We start from the raw sequence: 21,690 nt of genomic DNA on the forward strand, positions 1-21,690 counted from the left end.
TGGATTTTACATGCCCTGTACTAGGAGATTGGGCATCGTGCTTGCCAGACGACGTTGATGGCATTTCATCGTCTATGTCATGACTAGTGGCAGCAGCTTCAGCATTAGGAGGAAGTGGGTCTTGATCTTTCCCTACTTTATCCTCCAAATTTTTGCTCTCCATTATATGTAGCACAAGATACTGCAGAATGTGTGAACTTGGTAATATTGCAGTACCAATGGGCTTATACTGCAGAATTGGTTTTGCAAATTTTTGTTGTAATTAAAAAAAATTTAAATTATTTTTTTGTATTTTTTTTTAATTTTTTAAACACTTGGGAATAGTGGGGAAATAACTATGCCCTCAGAAGCACAGAGCACAGGACACAGCACCACTGGACTGAACAGGACACGGCACAGGACCCAGCAGCACTACGGAACTCAGCAGGACAGAGCACAGGACACAGCACCACTGGACTGATACTGCAGAATGTGTGAACTTGGTAATATTGCAGTACCAATGGACTTATAATGCTGGATTGGTTTTGCAAATTTGGTTATAATTATTAAATATTTTTTTTTTTTTAAATTTTTTATTATTTTTTACTTTTTTTTTATTTTTTAAAAACTTGGGAATAATGGGGAAATAACTATGCCCTTAGAAGCACAGAGCACAGGACACAGCACCACTGGACTGAACAGGACACGGCACAGGACCCAGCAGCACTACGGAACTCAGCAGGACAGAGCACAGGACACAGCACCACTGGACTGATACTGCAGAATGTGTGAACTTGGTAATATTGCAGTACCAATGGACTTATAATGCTGGATTGGTTTTGCAAATTTGGTTATAATTATTATATATTTTTTTTTTTTTAAATTTTTTATTATTTTTTACTTTTTTTTTATTTTTTAAAAACTTGGGAATAATGGGGAAATAACTATGCCCTTAGAAGCACAGAGCACAGGACACAGCACCACTGGACTGAACAGGACACGGCACAGGACCCAGCAGCACTACGGAACTCAGCAGGACAGAGCACAGGACACAGCACCACTGGACTGATACTGCAGAATGTGTAAACTTTGTAATATTGCAGTACCACTGGACTTTTACTGCTGAATGTGTGAACTTGGTAATATTGCAGTACCAATGGGCTTATACTGCAGGATTGGTTGTGAAAATTTTGTGGTAATTAAAAAATATTAAAGTAGTTTTTGGTATTTTTTAAAAAAACTTTTTTTTATTTTTTTAAACACAGGGGAATATTGGGGAAATAACTATGCCCTTAGAAGCACAGAGCACAGGACACAGCACCACTGGACTGAACAGGACACAGCACAGGACCCAGCAGCACCACTGACCTCAGAAGGACAGAGCACAGCACACAGCACCACTGGACTGATACTGCAGAACACAGCACAGCACAGCACAGCACAGCACAGCACAGCACAGCACTAAACAGCACAGCACAGCACTAAACAGCACAGCACTAAACAGCACAGAACTAAACAGCACAGAACTAAACAGCACAGAACTAAACAGCACAGAGGACCACCTAACACACCCTCCCTCTACCCTGATCAATGCCCGAGTGAAGATGGCGGCGACTAGCGGGGAATTTATAGGATCCGAGTATCGCGAGATCCGACAACGGGATTATGAGTCAGAGCCTCAGTTTCACTTTTGAATTTGGCGCCAATACCCGGATCTGTCTCGGATCCGACTCGGATCCGCAACGTTCGGGTGGGCTCGGATTTCAGAAATCCGAGCGCGCTCATCCCTAGTTGAAACCAGCTAACTTCCAGGTGTGGGCCCACCAAAATCACTGTGACATTTGAGCTTTCCTGATACATTACTGGTATTGAGGCAGAGGTTCCAAAACCATTGTGGAAAGGCCCCAAAGTGAGCTTCCAAGTCTCTCTCTTGTTTCCCCTTGTTTGTTTACCACAACGCCTTTGGTACTGGTTATCTTATAGTTGATTATATGATAATAGATAGTAATTGTATGCCCTTTTGTCTAGGTGGAGATTCTTACCATGACAACATTATTGGGGAAAGGGACAAGGGATATATACTGCAAAGTAGTGAGACACCAGTTCTGGTAAGGTATCCATTATCCCGAGGGCCACTCAGAGCTGTTTGAACAAGGTAAGCCCAGCAAGAGGGTGCCGCGCTTACCAGGATGCCATACCAGTCCGCTGTCAGTGCAGATGTCTTGACCTTTAGCCCCCAAAGCAGGAATTGGAATAGGGACCCGGCTAATGGGAAATGGTGCATGTTCAGTCAAGATTGGGGGAGTGGCTTCACTGCACATGTGCACAATCTTCAGCAGGTGTGGGGGGGGGGGGCACTGGAAATTCCATCTCTAGCATTGGGGCCACTACATATTTACATGCTGCAGATGTGTGGCCAGTATGAATCATTCCTTGCAGTTGGCCAATGACCACGCACACTGATTGTGATCATTTAAACTAACTCAAATAATGACTTCAGCTGGGTACATGCTACACGGTTTTCATCCAATAATCGTCTCAATCAGCCGACATACGACCGCTCGTTCAAAAGTCGGGTCAGTGTGTGCAGTGACACGATGGTCGAAAGTCTGCCCAAATGGACGATTGTCGCCTCATTTGGTTGGTCGTACCGTTTAATATTTTCGTTCCAATCTCGTTTTCGCTGTGTAGTGTGTATAAACTGCCGACCGATCCACAACAGTGAGTATGAAATTACAATCATTGCTCACGACAAGATGGCTGTAAAAAGTCGCTAAAGGGACGTCCGCTCTTCCCTTTATCGTCCTAAACAAGGCTAGTGTGTATGCAGTCCATGGACCGAGCGATCCGACCACCAATCGCATGTAAAATCGCTCGGCATAAAAAGTTGGTTGAAATTTCTGTAGTGTGTACCCAGCTTTACTAGGTCACTGCTAGGAAGATATATTAGGCAAATAACCCACGAAGGACACTTAAAGACCAATGTAAACAGATACAAACACACACATACATTTGCCTCTTCAAAATTTTAGATACAAATTCACATGAAAAATGTGTTATTATTTGTGGCTCTACACCTGACAAAACATTGATATTTAAAAATACTAAGTGTGATTGCTATTATAATGTACTGTATTTAAAGACAGGAACCCACTGGCGAATGTTATAAAGGCAGATGTTGGCATTAGACTATGAGGAAGAGCAGACAGGAGAAAATGGAAGAGGGGGATTTGGATCCAAATGATAGGCAGTCCCTCCGGAAGAGGAACAAATCAGGAGATTTTTGCAAAAAATATATATTTATGGAATTTCGAGTGCAGTCTATTTTTTATATCTGTGAACAAACAAAGATCTGGAAATGAATTAACTTCATGACAGCCATGATTGCTGTGGTGTATATTAGATCATCACAACAGTTGTGAGAATACAGTTTAATTCTGATTCACCAATACTATTTATTTACTTCAGTGTTATATAGGCTTTTCTTTAGATTTCAAACTGAAAGTAACAAGACTGTTATCATCTGCTGACTGCACAAACAATAACTCCCCTAATCTCGTCAATATTGAATGAACCATGAACTGAAAACAATGCGTTGCTCACTCCTTTTGTCATCAAGGAAGTTGTAGGAGAACGGCTGTGCTGTTGAGAGTATCACACAGAACAGTTTCTCTTTCATTGATACCGATCTGCAATGCAGCTTCAATTAAGCTCAAACCCACAGGCAGATTTAAGGGAAAGCTTTGGGAGGGGCAGTACAAGAAGAACTTTTTTCTACTCCGAACCACTTCCTGCCTTGTCCCTGTCGCCAGAGGTGTCTGCCACCAGCACTGGCGACAGCATCGTCTGACACCAGGCTACAGTGTACTGGCAGTGCCAGTAGCAGAGAAAGGAAAACAGCTGAGGAAGTGACAGAAGTAGGAGAAGGGAGGACCCAGACCTCTGGATACAGGAACTGAAAAGTTCTGTCTCCGAGAAGCACAATGATCCTCTTTATCCTGAAATATCCACAAACCAAGAATATATTGGCGTTGTATTTTGTTCTTCATCCGCAATGTGCACAATAAAAAAATAAATAAATAAACACACATGTCCAAAACTTAAAGATAATACAACTGTAAACATATGTCCTTTTAAAAGGAGGAACCCAGGAACATATTTTTTTTTGGTGCATTCTGGTACATACCTCTGCCAATACTGATCACTGATGCACTTACATGTACAAGAACTTAGATAAGTCTAAAAGTGAACTTCTCAGTAATAAGTTGTTGTTACAGCTGAATGGACAATTGTGAGGGGTGTTTAATCCTACAGTACTTGCAGGGCTCGATTATCCAATAGGCTGCTGGCTAGGACGCCAGGCTTTTGGAGAGGCAAGTAAGGTATAAACTAAAATTAGTTTTAAAATATTAGAGGACAGTTGTTCACCAAAGTAAAACCTGAAAGAAAAATGTAGTAAGGTTTTAATCTTGATGTATTCCCTTGGTAAAGGCTGAAGACAATAGGTCATCCTTGGGTGGGCGCTTGAGGATAAGCAAGTAGGAGACACAAGAATTTCGACAGGCTCAGGTGGGACAGTCCCCTCCACCTTCACCCTCAGTAGTGCTCGTTCATGCCTCCATTCTGCTATACAGTTCTGATTTTAATGCAAATGAAAGATTTCCACAAACCTTTTAAAAAGCCAAGAGGAGCTGCGTTTTAAAAACATGGGAACATAAACAGTGGTGTGCAGGGCCGGATTAACCATAGGGCTAACTGGGCTACAGCCCAGGGGCCTATGGCATCCAGGGGGCCCTTGAAAGTGCTCAGCAGCAGTATCGATCGGTCGGGGGCGGGGGGCGCCCCCGGCGCGATCAGTGCTGCTGAGCACTTTCACTGCGGTCCTTCCCCGGCGCGCTGTAGTCTCCTTACTGAGGAGATCTCGTGAGTCTCACTCTCACGAGATCTCCTCAATAAAGAGCGTACAGTGCGCCGGAGAAGGAGGTAAGTGCCGTGTGGGGGGCGCGGGCAGCTCGGCTCACGGGGGGGGGGGGCCCTCACGGGCAAATGGAGGCCCTCTTAGCCCAGGGGCCTCCATTCCCTTAATCCGGCCCTGGTGGTGTGGAGGATTGGTGAAAGGCTGAATTTTAAATTAAGGACAAGTTTGTTTTTACTTACCGAATATTAGCCTGGTGTGGAAAGCAATGGGGAGACTTATCAGGCCCTGGGTGTATGTATGAAGGCTGGTGCAAATTTTTGCTTTCTTGTTTAGATCATAGATGGCTTTTATTTTAAGCCGGGAATTTCCTTTGTCATTACTATATACACAACACAGCGCCATCAAATTTGACAAAGAACATCATGGCAGCTCTCAGAAAAGAAAGGTTAACTTAATATGATAACAGTATATGTCACTTTCAAAGTCACACAGAGAAGCTTTTCATATGAAGATTTATTTTATTGGTGTTTTTTTCTTAATATGATGTGAATAAATATTCACTGTTTGTGGCTGTGTAATTTGCTCATGCTATATAAATAAAAAGAAATACTGTTTTCTAGCAAACCTTTAAAGCTACATCAGTATAACTCCTAACATTCCAAATTACTAGACGGATCACACGTTTATGCACCTCGGAACGCTTTCATTTACAAATTCACATAGAACACAACTTGCTGAAAATAAACTAAAATCAAGAGTTATGTTATTATACAAGTAGGGGCCAAAGAGTACATGTGTTTATTCATTCAGATCTATACATCTGATGGAAGGAGAGATGGGGGATTTGGGTCAAAAAGTGGGACAGTTGTGCCACGTCTTTTGATAAGAAAGTTTGACATGTTTTACTTAGTCTCAGAATCCTACATGTCTTTTAATTTTATTATTTTTTAAATGTCTTCAGTCTTATTTTATATTTTAAATATAGCTTATTCTTTAGTTCACTTGTTAGCAAATGTTTCACTGTTCTACTTTACATTCATTATTTAATCTGTAAGCCAAGCTGAATATTTTGCTAATTGTCCTTTTAAACTTAATGAATGTAATAATTATTTTATTTTATGTGCACTACATATAGGCAGTGTATTATGAAATATAAACCAAGTAAATGGTTTGACTGAACCATGAAAAGGAACAATCTAGCACGTTTGATAAAAAAAAATACTGGAATTTTGAATATATGAATTGGCCATTAAATGGCAATACAGTTTACATTGTATGACATGCTCTTTATCATAAGATATATGAACACATGTATAAAGAACGCTAAGATTTGATTTTGAGGCTTATTTTAGGATCTTTATAATGCATAAAATACTGGAGTTCTAGAACTAGGGGTTGCTCTCCTAGGTGTTCTCCTACCCTCCAAAACAGGTGGTTTCATTGGATGAGAGAGAGAGGGGTAGGAAAGTAGATTGGAAGTTTCACTTAGGCAAGTGCTATGGTACTGTAATAATAATTTGTGTAATTCTAGAAAGTGTGAATGAAAAATTATTTGGGTATTCTGTTCCCTTTGTGCTGCTTGCTATATAGTACTCTCCTGTTTTCATTATTTTTTGCCATTAAGAGTCTTCACACAGAACCTGGATGGAGAATTTTGCTGCAAGTCTAGAAATTGTTAATATTAATACTATACACACAGAAAGGTATAAAATAAATCATACCTTCCAACTGTCCTGATAAAAGCAGGACAGCCCTAAAGCCAGATTAAGAGCATGACAAAATAAAGAAGGCATTACACAAGCTCAACCTGACTGCACCTAGAATCAACACAGCAGAATGGAGTGAAATTTAGTTTGGACATTAAGGTATTAAATATCCCCAGTCATGGAGGGGTTAATGATTTCAAAATCCCTATATTTGTTTACATTGGATCTCTAAGAACAAAGCCATACTACTCCAATCATATGTGTCCACTAAAGAATACTTTTTTTCTTAATAACTTCAAATCATTTTCTCCTTTTTAAAGTCTGTCTGGAGGGAAAACAAGTGTGGCTGACACAGACACAGTCATTCCGCTAAACAGACACAGGCTCTCAGATTGTCAGCATGTAATTTGATGGCAGAGGAGGGAGAAGGAATAGATGGATTTTACAATGAAAGTATAGCTCAAGAGTGGTATTCCAAAGCCTTTCTGCTCACAACGTCATGTGCCATATGTCTGTGGTTGCCATGGTAGTCACATGACAGTCTGCTGAATTAGAAATCATTAATAGAACTCTGAAGTAACAAACCAATGAAACCAAGGGCATTACCAAGGTGCTTCTTATAGCCGGCACAGTGATTTATGGGGGTTTTATAAAAGAAACAAAAGAAAACATTTTTCTTTTTTAAATAGGATTGATGCTTTCAAAAATACATTTTAATAGATTATATAAATATCTTAGTGTCATGATTTTGAAGTGTAGTTTAAAGTAACCTTCTATTAATATATGTGTGTTGAATTATATATCACTATTCCTTCCTATTTTTATTTATATATTGGTGGGTTCATACTATAAAAGACAAAAATGTATGTGTAATAAAACTGAAAATAGTTTTCTTTTTGTAATTAATGTAAGTAACTTTCAGAAAGTATAAAACTAATTCAGCTTCAGTATGTCTTAACCTAATCTGCAGACTCTGCTACCCAAGGCAGCATAGCTTTAACAAACTTATATGAAAAAGTTTCAGTTGCTTACAAAAATTAAATATTTTCCTAAAAGGAACTATTGCTGACGTTTAAACATCCCCTACAATTATTAATATAAAAACAAGTCATAAACAGAAAATACCTATTTTATGCTCCAACCTATACATTACAATTTATTAGGATATTAAGGAGAAGAGTTAAGCTGACCACACATAGTACAACAAGGTCAGCTCGATTCATTGTTTTCTACCAAGTTTGGCCTGACAATGCAGCATGCATGAACCCCAAACCACCAATAACCAATCAGAATGGATAATGACCTCACTGGTGTTATCATTCAACTATCAACCAAGTCATTTAGCTTGAACATGGGACAATCAAATCTGCACAATATGATCCAAATTCACAATTTATCTGTTCAGTTAGAAATTAGACTGAGCAACTGCATTATAATAAGTAGAAACCTAAGCAAATTATATAATTTGTGGGAAAATATTTATACAGATCTTTACATCAGATTAAAAAAAATGGACCATTTGGAATACATTATGGGAGAATTTATGTGCATAGAAAGGTCAGCTGGGAGATATTACAAGAAACTTGAAATTGTGTACCTTATAGAAATACCATATTGTTCAAAATATGATATATATGTTGCTACTATTTAAGGGGTGACATAATCCTATTTAGTACAAGAGTGCAGTCCCAGCACTTACTGTATGTACATTGTCAACACGTATTGGTTATAAAAAAGGAATTGTCTCTCAAACTGTATCTGTAACTTATCTTGCAGGAAACACACACATGGGAACTTGTGCCAAAGGTTTCTGCAGATCTCCAGTGCAAATATAAAAATGAAGCTTTTTGTCTGGAATCTATTCTCAAGATGCAAAGTGACATTTTCAATCACAAAGTGTAGTCTGATCCATATATTACGATAAAGAGCGCTTCTTATGATTGAAAGTGAGCCATATTTTCATACCGTCAATTATTTATGACCCTTAATTGCTTGAGCAAACTTATGACAAATACATTTCTTGCGATCATCAAGGCAAATTTTAATTAGAGACTGGAATAGATATTTACTTTTTTGTACAACAAGTTCCTCCCATTTATGGTTGACTGTACATATATGGAAAATGTCTCTTAGAAGAGGTTTTCGGCTTCCAGCATCAAACCTATAAAATTATATTTAAATGACTATGAACACATGTGTAGGTTGGTGCAATGCCACTCTGCATGGTTTTATATTTCCATACGACAGAGCAGCTGTAATCGTTTATGAAGGGTGTGTCTGTCAGGTATCTAAGGAACCATAAATAACCTATACACCCAGGGATTTCACTATTTTAGCTGGAGGAGTTCACCAGCTAGCTATTGTTTCACATAAAACTATAACTATAAGCAGTTTATTGGAGTAACAGAAAAGGCAAGACGAGCAATTACCATGACAATGGGGCGGACAACTGCAGAATTTTTCTCCATACGAGTATGAGAAAAATATAATAAATTAATTTTGCACTTCAGTAGGTATTCACAATGTCCCAAAACACTGGCTATACATGGGACGAGCGATGGGATCACTGTCCTGTTTGGATACATATATTGGCCTCAATTGGAGAAGAAGATTCAGCTGTTCAGCATTCGGGTCACGCTGCATTTTGCAAAGTGACCAATAAGGATCCCATCAATTGTCATCAATTATTATCAAGAACCACATTGTGGACCATTGCCAGCGATAGTGCAGTACCTGTGGGCAGCATTGAAGAGACCATATACTGAAACATTATATTCTGAAAATGGTCTATAACTATGGAACTCTTCCTGAGCTTTTTCATGCCACCCAGAAGCTGTTGCTTGCATATGACAAGTAGGCCGACTAGTCACTGTGTTCACCAATATTGTGTATGTATATATGGTTGTGAATATGCAGAGAAGTATTTTAAATTAATTATCTGCATGACATAAATAATACAGAAAATCTATGTGGAGTTTAGTTTATTTTATTTTTTTAAAATAAATAACATACCTGCTTTTACTGTAATCAGATAGCAGGGGCATTATTACTTTCTTAACTTATAGCAGGGCAATATTACTTTATTAATTTATAATTTATAACAGGGTAATATTACTTTATTGTTCTATAATGGGGCATTATTATTTTATTATTTACAACAGGGACAATATAAATGCTATTTGATTACAGGGGCAATATGAATGTATTATTTAAATATGGGGGCAATATTATTTTGATTTATAACATGGGACAATAAGGATTTATTTATGATTGGGCAACACTTATTTCAAAATGGGGGCACCAGTTACAGTGTACACGTATGGCACATGGGAGCAAGTGCATGCTGGCACTTGTATTAAATTGAATAGGATTGCCCCTGTAATCGAATAATACATTTATACTGGCCCTGTTATAAAATTATAAAGTAATACTGCCACCATTATAAAATAATGTACTATCGGCTGCTTATTAAAGTAATAAATTAATATTGTTCCCATTATTAATATTAAAAAAAATCAGCCTTTTTTTCTGGCCACACCACCGCATGTGGTTTGAAATTTCAGCCCTCAAGCTGCAGGGTAGTAAATCTTGCGGTTTGGCTCTGAACATTGTATGTGATATGTTGCAGTTTAATGGTTAGTAAACCTTCTCCTTAGCATGTACAGATGTGTGCATTGTGTCATACGCGGTGTACCTGCAGGATAATTACACACACTTGTGTCAATATACTTTATATAGGAGTTATTTCGTTGTGCTACACCTTTATAATTACATGTTTGTATCTTTGTTACTATGTTTTTCACTACCAAATAAAAAAAAAACATTAAAAAGGATACATATTTTTGACTAACTGGTTGACATATTCTTGTCTACTTCCAGAGGTTTACAGAAACCTGGAATGTCCACTAAGTAAAAATGTGAAGATTAAGTTAATAGAAGGAGGGGAGGAGTCTAGCAGCTGCCGTACAACTTGTAGATAAAAAGTTGGCTTGGCTCTGTACGGCCATTCTTCCAATGCTAATTTTTATTTAATAGAGAAAACAGAAATGTCAAAAACACAAGGTAAGTTTACAGCGGTCTTCGTTCTGTGTATACATATAAAGAGTGTTCCTTGGCAAGATTTGTTTGCGATATTGTGAATGGAGAATCATTCCATGAAAATTCTCTCTGTGGTCCTAGGATAAAATACTCCCAAGTATTTTTACTGAACAAAATATCCTAACATTTGTGGGCTGAAACGACATTCATGACAATACAACGTAGTGAATTGATAAGCTGAATATTGGTTTGAACATCAAAATGGCTGCCTTCATTGTGGTCAGAAGACATGTATAAAAGTGTACGAGACCCTGTGAATTATGTGATTTGTTACATTTTATAATCAAAGTAGCCAGACAACTGAGGGCAATGTGGATGTGTGGTTATTTCCTGTATACTAAAATCACACACATAGGCATGTATATGATTCTAGTGTCATTTCTATCTCCCTCAGTGCTGTTCAGCACTTGGAACATACGGATCACATGTGGCTCACACTGGGGCCTGACCTTTTAACTGCGGAACAGAGTGATGATGTCACAACTCTCCGCCCACCACAGAGGAAGTACTGAGGAGAAGAAAAAGTATTCACTACACCTGTGTGCTGGAGAGCAGTGGCCATTTTCTTGTAGCAAACCTTCTCCTGGCAAACAGATACAGTTTGAATAATCAGTGGAGAAGAGGAGAGGTGAGAAAGTGAAGGGGTGAGGTGGGGGAAGAGAGAAACAAATGGGAAATGGAGGATAGAAATAAAGATAGATAAAGAGAAGGGTGAGAGGGGGAAGGTAATGGAAGCTGCGGGAGAGAGAGTGTAAGAAAGAGATGGGGTAGAGAGAAAAACGGGGGACAAAGAATGTGGGGAGGAGGGGGGGTGTAAGGATCTGTGGCTTTTAAGGTAAGTATGGGTGGGGGCATGAGTTATTAATTTAATGGTGGGATGAGGGTGGGCTAATCATTTAAAGGTGATTGTAGACTATTCACTTATTGGTGGGGCGATAGTGGAGGCTATTTATTTCATGGTAGAGACTATTTAATTTAATATTATAATATTATATTCAAATTTATATTATGTTATGATGACGCCTATTCATTTAATGCTGGGCTGTTTGGGGCTCCTTAATTGAATGTGGGGTTCAGTTTGAGGAGGAGGGGCTATTTATTAAATGTGAATACTAATTATTTAATATGTGGGCTGTTTGGGAGAAAATAAGTTAATTTATTAAATATGAGTGCTATTTATTGAATGTCAGGGGAGGGTTGCTGGGAGGAAGGCCTAAATGTTAAATGTCCTATATCTACTATCGGGCCTGGTTAGGGCTCGAGAGGCGTGTGGTGTTCACTCACTGGTAGCCATTCCATATTTCATGTACCTATCCCTTTTCAGCGTCCCAACTTTCCAGGATCCAGACAAGCAGCTGACACGAACAGCCAGGGGCGGATTGGCCATAAACCTTACCAGACAATTTTCCAGTAGGCCAATGGCCTAATTGGACTGCTCTGAGGCCACCTGATGCTGTTTTTATTTTTTACAATTTTGCTTCATTTTTCCACCCGACGGGAGGGGTGGGAGTTGCTCATCGGGCCGGCCTCATAGGTGAGCTAATTGACAGGCAGCAAATCAGAACACTGCCAAGCTGCCTGTCATTGTAGAGTGTGGCCGCGGAGTGTTTAGTCTCACGAGATGAGACTAAGAACTTTCCTGCTTTCAACAGTAAACTTCTGTCAATGGATGTCAGCAGGTAAATACAAGGGGCCAGGGATGCTATATGTCTTGTGTGTGTATGTATATGACATTGTATATGGATGTGTGTGTGTGTGTGTGTGTGTGTGTGTGAGAGAGTATATTGCAGGGTGTGTGTAGGTATACGGCATAGTGGGATGTGAAGGATAGAATCCCTTTTGGTGTAATTGGCAGCAGAGGGCGCGATTAGCTGTATTCCTGTATTCCACTATGGCCATGTACAATCAAGGCCAAAAGTTTTGAATTACAGAAGTATTTACAATGGAGCCGTTAGCTGCATAATCCATTATAAACATGCTTTATATTGTATAATATTTGTGCCATTTAGGAGGAAAACTTGCATAACGCATGTATCTGTACAACTAGATAGAGGGCTCTATTTATCAAAGTGAAAAAAGAATGATCTCTAGCAAAAACAGTCATATTCACCTATCTATCAAGGGGTTAACTTCAGTTATAGCACTGCTATCGCTAGATGTAACCCATCTGTGTTAGCTTTCTCCGGCAATAGCTTCCCATGAATCTCAGGATGGCGATAATCAATGGAAAAGAGCTTTATTATTTATTGTTTAAAATAACTTATTTTTATTTTTTTATTTATTTTGTAGGTACAAGTGGAACTGAAAGCCCAAGTCCCTGGATACTGGTCCAGCAAGAGGTAAGTCTTACCAATCCTGGTCAGTATCGTTAGTATATGCGATATTTTAGTAGTAAAATTTGGCAATAAGAGGTTTCCTATCTCTGAGTTAATCGATGGTAGGAAACCATCTTTATCACCAGATTTTAATAGAGTATTACCTCTATATTTCACCATGGAAGCCTTATAGATTGTACTGCCATACCACTGTGTATATTTATAACTAAGTTACAGCTGAATATACATTCATCATAATGTCATGAAAAGTGCCAGTATGACCCTGTGAAAATATGAAAAATAACATTTATAAAGTATTTCTATAGTTTTGATTATTATGTACAATAAATAAGGTAGTATTATGGTCATTCATATCTACCAGTCATCTGCACACAATGCAGGCAGGCATTTCTTGGGTTGTACCAATAGTTATGCCTCAGTACTCATGCCTTAGTGATGTCACTAGCTCCTAGCGAGTTGATAAAGGCTGTATTCTCATTTATATTATTTCAGCCTATAAAATGGCCGACTGTGTGTTGGCAAATGGTGGACTTTCTACTTCTGATATTTGGGTCACTGTGATGACCTTGTCTTCAGACTGAGGGTCTATGTCTATACTAAAAGGATAAGTATATCTTATATAAGACCACATTCTTTTTCCCTTTATTTGGTCTTTAAATGGGCAATAAAACATATGATCATGGCATGTTGAAGGGAACATATTTTCTCTGCCATTTTGCATTTAAACATGTGAGGAAAATCTATATATTCCTTTCCTTGACATATGGGAATATTACAATTCTCTTTAGTCAATGTGCCACTAGTACCACATAGTTATACCTGCTATAAATTGATGCTAACATTTAATAAAGAAATACGTCTGGCACACTTCTAACCTGTGAATTAGACATCACAATAATGTACCATAAATCAATAACAAATATCTGGCTCAATAATGAGTTTGTCTATCAGAATGATCGCATTTAATTGTAGTGTAAACATTTTTAAAATGCACTCAAACCTTTGCACTCATCATAAGTCAGAGAATACAGAATCTGACTTTAACAGAACGATGATAAAATGTTAATTGTTTTATCTACATTGCTGGGAATTCTTTTCAGTTCAGAATCCGGCCTCTCATGAATATGTGAAACCTGTTTGGACCGAGATAAGTTCCTGCCTGTCCTGTTTGCACTGTGCACAGTCTGATACAATCAGAATTCTAGTTCATCAATTCTACAAGAGAGCAATCCTTTCCCTCCACTGTTCATTCCATTAGAGACACACCCCTTGGAGAGCCTTTGTGTGGAGCCAGTCCTAGTAAGAGCAACGCCTTCTGCTTTCCTATTCCAGATTATTGTTCACACAGAACTTTAGCTAGCAACGGTTACATCTGAACGGTTAATGCTGTTTACCTGTGTCCAAAGCCAGGCATACATCTTACCATTTAACTTTTCCTCAACTTTGCCTTCCTGTCAATCTACTTGAACTTGATAATTCTCCTTTTATTCTCCTGGAGCTTACCAGTTTATGGGGCATATTCAATTCTCGCCGTTTTCCGTGGCGTTAAAACTAATACCATTATTCCGGTAATAGTAAGCTGGATATCAGCTCGCGGCTCAGGGAGCTGCGAGCTGAAATCCAGCGAGAAAACTACTGTAATAACTTTTTATGCATACTATTACCGTAATAACAGTAATAGTGCGCTGAGCGTGAGATTTTTGGCGTTTCCACCAACAATTGAATATGCCCCTATGTAGGCCTTCCACTTCTGCCACTGGATTCCTATCTTGAAGAGTCTGACACAGACTCAGGGATGCCTCAGAATTGTGGCCGTGACTACTCATAGTCCCTTCTCCATAATTCTCACTACCTATGCTATTAACTGCACTTAGTCAACATTTTAAAATTATCTGAGGACCAATAGGGAAATTCAGTTAGAATAAGCCTGAAATATTTGAATTCAAGCATATTACAAGTTTGGATTTTAGGATCACAGGTTCTCAAAAATATAAGTTTTGCCATGCAGGCGTCATATTATAAAAATACATTATAATTGCATAAAAAACCCATCTAAACTAACATTATATTGTGTATGTTTGTTTTGTGTGTGTCCCCTTGTTCTAAAAATCCTCTTATCCTCTTATTTTTCTCTTTGATACATTGTAGAGCTTCTATCATATTACCACGGTTTCTGTGCTCCTCTAAGCTGTACATGTTCAGCTCTTCATGTCTTTCCTGATACATTTTGTTATCAGCCCATGCACAATTTTAGTATCACTACTTTTTGTGCATTTTATTAATGTATTTTTTGGAGATATGGGGCCTGATTCATTAAGGAAAGTAAAGCAAATCAAATGAGTAATTTTGCACCTTAGCAAAACCATGTCGCATTGGAGGGGGATGTAAATTTAAAATGTGATGGCAAATTTATATATAGATAGGACATGTCCTAGATCAACTTTAAATTTCAGTGTACAAATAAGCTATTTGTGTGCTACATGAAAAAACAGCCAGTATTTAACTTATGTGCAAAATAAAAAAAAACTAATTTGCACTCTTTTCGTTGTAACATGGTTTTGTCCAGGAGAAAAGCACTCCACTAGTCACCAGCCATGACTATGAGCTTATACAGTAGACTAACTTTAGTCAAACATTCATCCATTCTACTATCTCTGAAATATTGTAGAGTCTCTGCAGAAACTGATTTTACATACATTTGCTCTTTATCTAAAGTCTGTATACGGATTATCTGTTCCACAGACAGATCAATGATCCATGTTTTGCTTTTTTCCATCAATAATATTTAGGGAGAAATATTTGTAGGTAAATTGGGGAGTACAGAACATAAAGGTGAATCAAACAAGGGCGGGTACACAGGGGGATCCCCACACAGGGTGAGGAAAGGGTGGTTGCTCAAAGAGTATCACAACATCTAAACATCCGTAGCATATAAGAATAAAGAAGACAAGAAAATGAAGATAAAAACAATCAAAAACCCCATGAACATTTTAGTGCAGATTTCAATCATTCAGACCTTCATAGTAGGTCATTAGTAGGAGAACCACTATTCATCTCGAGGGGATTCAAGTAAAGCTAAAGAGCGAAGGAGTAGGAGAGGGGGAAGAGGCCCCTCCAGTTGCACCCGCACCATCCGTGACATTCGCGCCACATGAACCATTTCATGATGGGGGCTGAAGCAGAGGTAGAGTAGGGCATATTGATCGTCTCCATTTCAAAGCTGTGGTAGATTTTGGGTGGGGGGCTAGGGGACTTCCAATTTTGAGCTATCACAGCTTTAGTTGCTAACAGGATATGTCCCAGGAGATAACGGTCATGTTTAGGGACAGAGGTGAAGTAGCACCACAACCGGGTCTGAGCAGTTGTATGTGCGGGCATGTCCAGAAGACATGAAATGATGATCCATATTTTAATTGTTGTATGTATTCTGTTCGTCTCAGGCTCAACGTATATAAAATAAAGAACTGCCCCTTTGTACATTACCTTACAAGCTTTATCTATCCTCTGGTGTAAAGCCCAATTGATACATTTGACAATGATTAGGCTACAGAAGATTTGGAGGATGCATTTCCATAACTAAGTTGCATGAAACTGACCAACTACGATGTTGGTCCAGTCGCATGCTGCCTTTTTTCCAAGACATCATATTTTTAAAATTTCTTGCAGCCTACTCATTATAAATATAGCAATTGAACTTTACTTGTAGAGCACAGAGAAACACTAACTATTCTTCTTCCTAAAGCATTATGTTGCTCAGACATGCTGGTAGATAGACAGTTGATCCTACTTGTATGACATCACTGCTAGATGAAACAGATGGCATCATTTACAATATTTCAGATGGCCAGAGAGGCATATTTACCATTTGCTTAAGACACTTTTTCATGTTTTCATTGATGTGCACACATATTGGCAGATTGCTGGATACTAATTATAATAAAACACAGCTTCACAACCCAAAAAGCACTGGAGCATGTGATACTACAGATTCTTTAGTCAGACAGTTTTGGGAGTCAGTTTATACATACAGATCGATACATCAGACAATCTTTAGACAGAAAGAGAGATGGAGAGATATGGACCCAAGAGAGGCTGTTGTGAGATGCGAGATAAGAAGAGTGACAGAAGAAAATATAGCTGGGAATAATATTGGCAGAGGGCATGTCAGAATAAAGCATATTAAAGCACATATATGGGCATATAGGATATGGGTGCATACATGACGAGTAGTAGACGTACAAAAGCAAAATCTGGGCACATGGCGGACATGAAATTGCCATTTCCACATAACGCTATATAAATACATTTTGATAAGCCTAAGCTTCATGTCATTCTACAAACTTGTTGATGCACTTGGGAATCAGGACATAATACTTTCTGATGATCCCATTAACACCTCTCTTTTCTTCATAAATCTCCTCTATGAAGCTGAACAAGTTTCATATTGTTCTGGAACACTAGTCCCAGTTGCAGGGCCCTATATATTAGATGGGATTTACTAATCAGTTTATGTAATAACATCACAGAGCAGTGTTGGACTGGGGACTGAAGGGCCCACTAGATAGAGCACATCAGGGGCGGGCGTAGCTAGTACTAGTCCACCCTTACACACACCCCCCCCCCCATTATGCACCTGTATTTTATTAGGCTCAGCTATGTAGATTCAAAGCAGTGCGGAAGAGAAGATCAGGAGAAGTCCTGACGTAGGGGAAGGGGGCAGGGCCCTTTGGCAGTGGGGCCCACTAAGGCTTTCCCTGGTATCCCAGTGGGAAAGTCTGACACTGTTACTGTGTGTCTGCCAGCACCATTTCTTCTAGTACATAACACTCTGCTGACTCTCCACTGGGTTCTCCGTTCTTTGTGCTATGGTATTAAAATGACATTTACTTTGCATTCAGACATTTTTTTTTTGCTGGCCAAGAGCATTATGTTTCACATTTTGGTGTTTTGGTGTTAGATTACCGCAATCACATTCCTTTCTATTACTCTCACAGTAATTTTATAATGTTGAAATGTCAGCCTGTTACAAAACAGTGTATCCTATGTAGAGAGGCACTGCAGAGCAACAGTTACATTAGATGTCAAACTTGTAATTTTAACTATATACATCTTATTATCCCTATTGCAGATTCTAGTATATTGCACTGGAGATCTTTCACTGTCTGCTGTTCAACTAAAACAAATATCTTCTATTCTAAATCTACTTACCAAAGGCAAGAAATCTTCTTTCACTCTCTATATATTCAGAAAACAAACTCCACCCATTTGTGGAGTTACATTATAAAATGCATAACAAAATCAAAATCACAACCCACTTCACTCAATACTATAAGGAAATACTAGAAATTTTTCATATAACAAGACACACAAAATGACATTAAATATTTGACATTGCAGTAAAAGTGTGTAGTATTTAACAGGTTCATCATTTTTTTTTTCTAGCTTTTTTGCGATTATTAATGGTGACAGTTCACATGGCCTCGCCCATGTGATCAACATAAATACTTTGATCTCTGGTTGACTGGGTTTAGAGGTGTGTAGTAGCTAAACAGCGAGTATTAAGCAACTTGCAGAACGCCCCATAAGAACTTAGAACTTTACAAACAGATTCTGCTAAAACATTAGGCTTTAGTATTGTTTGTTTAGCTTGTACACTATTTGATTAGAATCCAGCTGTAATATTGGCAAATTAAACCATTCATTAAATGTTACATATTGTATACAACAAGCTTTACAAAGACCCATTGATATCCAGTAAGTAGAACCTGTACAATAATCCTATCTGCAAACTTCTCCAGTGAGGTTCAATATGATCAGTATGTATATTTTTGGTCAAATTCAAAGTTGAAAAAGACTTTGAAGATGGTAAATGAAAATGAAAGTCACAAACCACATATAAACACCTATGCTTTATCAGTAGCAGTAGCAGCATATATAGAAAGGCAATTTATAACATTGGAAGTAAAAGGTATATCTGAGGGTATTATTTTTGTGTTAGGAGAGTGTCTATTGTTTATTGACATCAATTAATTTCTTACTGAAAGATGGGAACTTTTTTTTATCAACGGGTCACATTCTACAAAATGACAGCTAAAATCTGATTGGTTGCTATAGGCAACATCTCCACTTTTTCAAACCTGCAGTTTAGTAAATATACCCCTTGGGCGTAGATTTATCAAACCCTCTAAAATGGGAAGGTGTATGTGTACCGAATAGCAACCAATCAGATTTTAGCTATCATTTATCAAGTACATTCTAAAAAATTATACCTATAATCGGAGTGGTTGCTATGAGCATTACCTCCACTTTTTCTTTTTGGAAGTTTGATAAATCTAGCCCTAAGAGTAGTATTATTTAGAATAAAACAATTACCATTTAATAATCTTAAAATACATCACAATCTGTTTCTGTAAAATCTGAGACCATGTGGATTTATATTTGTACATTAAATCTACAATGCGGACAAACAGAAATACCCATATAATATAATGCACATAGCTACCAATTATAGTCGCACACAGATATAGTGTAAATGACCAGTGATCATCCATAAACATTTTTAGTCACAGAGATAGGGAATGATGTTAGTAACTCAGATTGTTAGAAGGCTTGAAGCTGTCTAATGAACAAGATATCCAGGTTAATGGTTTTTTTTTAATTGTTTTTTTGTTTTATTATTTTTAATTGCCATTTTTTAGAGTTTTATTTTATTTGTCTATAAATGTTCAGTAAAGTATATGGGGCATTAAATATCTACCAACTGAGAATGTAATGTACGTGCCTATTTAGCCTAAAAAGTGGGTCCTGCCATACAGCTTTCATTGTGGAGATGAAATGTAAAAATCATCAGGTTCAACAGTCCCCAAAGTCATGGTTTATATGCTAAATGGCCGTATACCTGATTGACTTTTACAAAATAACAAATGATGAACAATCATATCTTGGCCATGTGGTTACCCTTGTTTTATCCAGAAACAATATTTGTTGTTAAGGTATGCAATGTTTCAATATAATATCCCTTTAAGATAGTTAAAATTAATACTATCAACATTTATATTGCAGTACAATGTCTGCCTGAAACATGGAGGGTTAAGGGCACAGGAGCTGAATGCACAAAACAGATAAAAATGTACTTTTTAGATTTGGTGCAGGGTTCTAGTGGCTATTGTGTTGGCCAGTAGGTTAAAATATCTAAAACGACAAGATAGAACTAAGTACAAAGGCATATTGATAATTATATTATTAATTATTATTATGCTAATATATATTATTTACTATTTTAGTTCCTACACTTTGGCAACCTTTGAAATTAGTATCCCTTAGAAAGTTATATCATGATATTTGATGTATAACTGTATTTCTACAGTGTTTGACCTTTCCAGTGCAGTTGCATGATGTAAAGGGTTAAACAGGTAGCCTCATCTTTTAGACCCACAGGAACAACCAATAGTAGTTACTGGTACTATAGCAGTAGGCTGGTGTCTGACCATATGTGAAGTCATATACATTGCCTTTCTCAGGTTCCCTAATACATTGCTACATCCGACTGTTTCCTTCCTGTACTCCTATTTGTTTAGATACAGTGTTTGTGTACCACTTATACTTGCTTTTAACTCTTTCTTTTGTTACCTTTCTGAGTCTCTCTGCATCCCAGTCTGATCTTTGTACATGTCTTGTCTGTTTTGTTGGATACTTTATATGTTTCCCTTTCTCACAGTTAGTCCTTCCTCAGCTGCCTGTCTCTTAGTGTATTTGCTTGGCCTGTCTCTTCCTCTGCTGCCTGTCTCTTACACACACCACACTCTCTGTCTCTCTTCCCTGTCTGCCTGGCTCTGGGTGCGCCTCTCTCCCTGTGAATGCCCTTCCTCTGTGCCTCTCTTATACTTCCAAATCATCCAGCTACAGAACCGCACACAGCTCACATACCACAAACTGCACAACACACATTGCCCTTCTGAACACGGCTACCTTAATAGCTTTGTATCACATAGTCTGAATTTTTTTTTGTATTCTTTGCCTCCAAACACCAGACATATAAAGACAATCGTATCCACTTCCTGATTAGCTGCACACAAAGGTGTACACACTTTTATACAGAAGTATGGGCACTGACTGACCCAAGTGTACTGCACACCAAGAGCCCCCCTCCCTCCTTTTACAAGGGTAAACTGATTCCCAGACAAATCATTTGTGAACCATTTTAAAGGGCTGGTATGGGCCTGTTAGTAAAGGAGTGAGTGTAGAGGTGGTAAGATGGCACAAGACAAGTACGGCAATCTGGGTTACCTTCTTATGGCTCCTGGTGTAGCTGAAAGAGGCGATCCCTGCCCTTGGAGGGACAGACAGCAGCATTTTTCCTTTAAGGTACAGGGAGATGGGTCACAGGAGACTGGCAGTTCTGTCCAGCCCTCTGACGTCACACAGCCTATAGTACAGGCCTGCGGGGTCCTAGTGCCCTCTGCCAGTAGAGGGAGGGAGTGTGTGGAAAAAGGAGGGGAGGGGGGGGGGGAAGAACTTTAAGTTTAACCTCTCCTTTACCAATGATGTTTACAATGTAAATATATCCTTGAAATAAATGTGAGATACAAAACATTGTTGTTTCCATTGGAATTACATTTACCAAGACACATTTCATTTTTCATCTGTGTGTACT

The 21,690-nt window shown here is 38.4% G+C and overlaps 1 protein-coding gene across 5 annotated transcripts in view; it reads right to left on the minus strand.

The window, feature by feature from the left end:
• The window catches only part of RBMS2 (RNA binding motif single stranded interacting protein 2), an 82,681-nt gene extending 61,226 nt beyond the window's left edge, over window positions 1-21,455 (minus strand). For all 5 annotated transcript variants that reach the window (XM_075199517.1, XM_075199513.1, XM_075199516.1 and 2 more), the window contains exon 1: window positions 21,324-21,455. In XM_075199517.1, the coding sequence (XP_075055618.1) occupies window positions 21,324-21,389 (66 nt within the window). In that variant the 5' untranslated portion in view covers window positions 21,390-21,455. The remainder of the gene's footprint in view (window positions 1-21,323) is intronic.
• Between the last annotated feature and the right edge of the window lie 235 nt (window positions 21,456-21,690).

Source organism: Mixophyes fleayi, chromosome 2, assembly GCF_038048845.1.
Source record: "Mixophyes fleayi isolate aMixFle1 chromosome 2, aMixFle1.hap1, whole genome shotgun sequence".
In the NCBI taxonomy this organism is placed as follows: Eukaryota; Metazoa; Chordata; class Amphibia; order Anura; family Limnodynastidae; genus Mixophyes; species Mixophyes fleayi.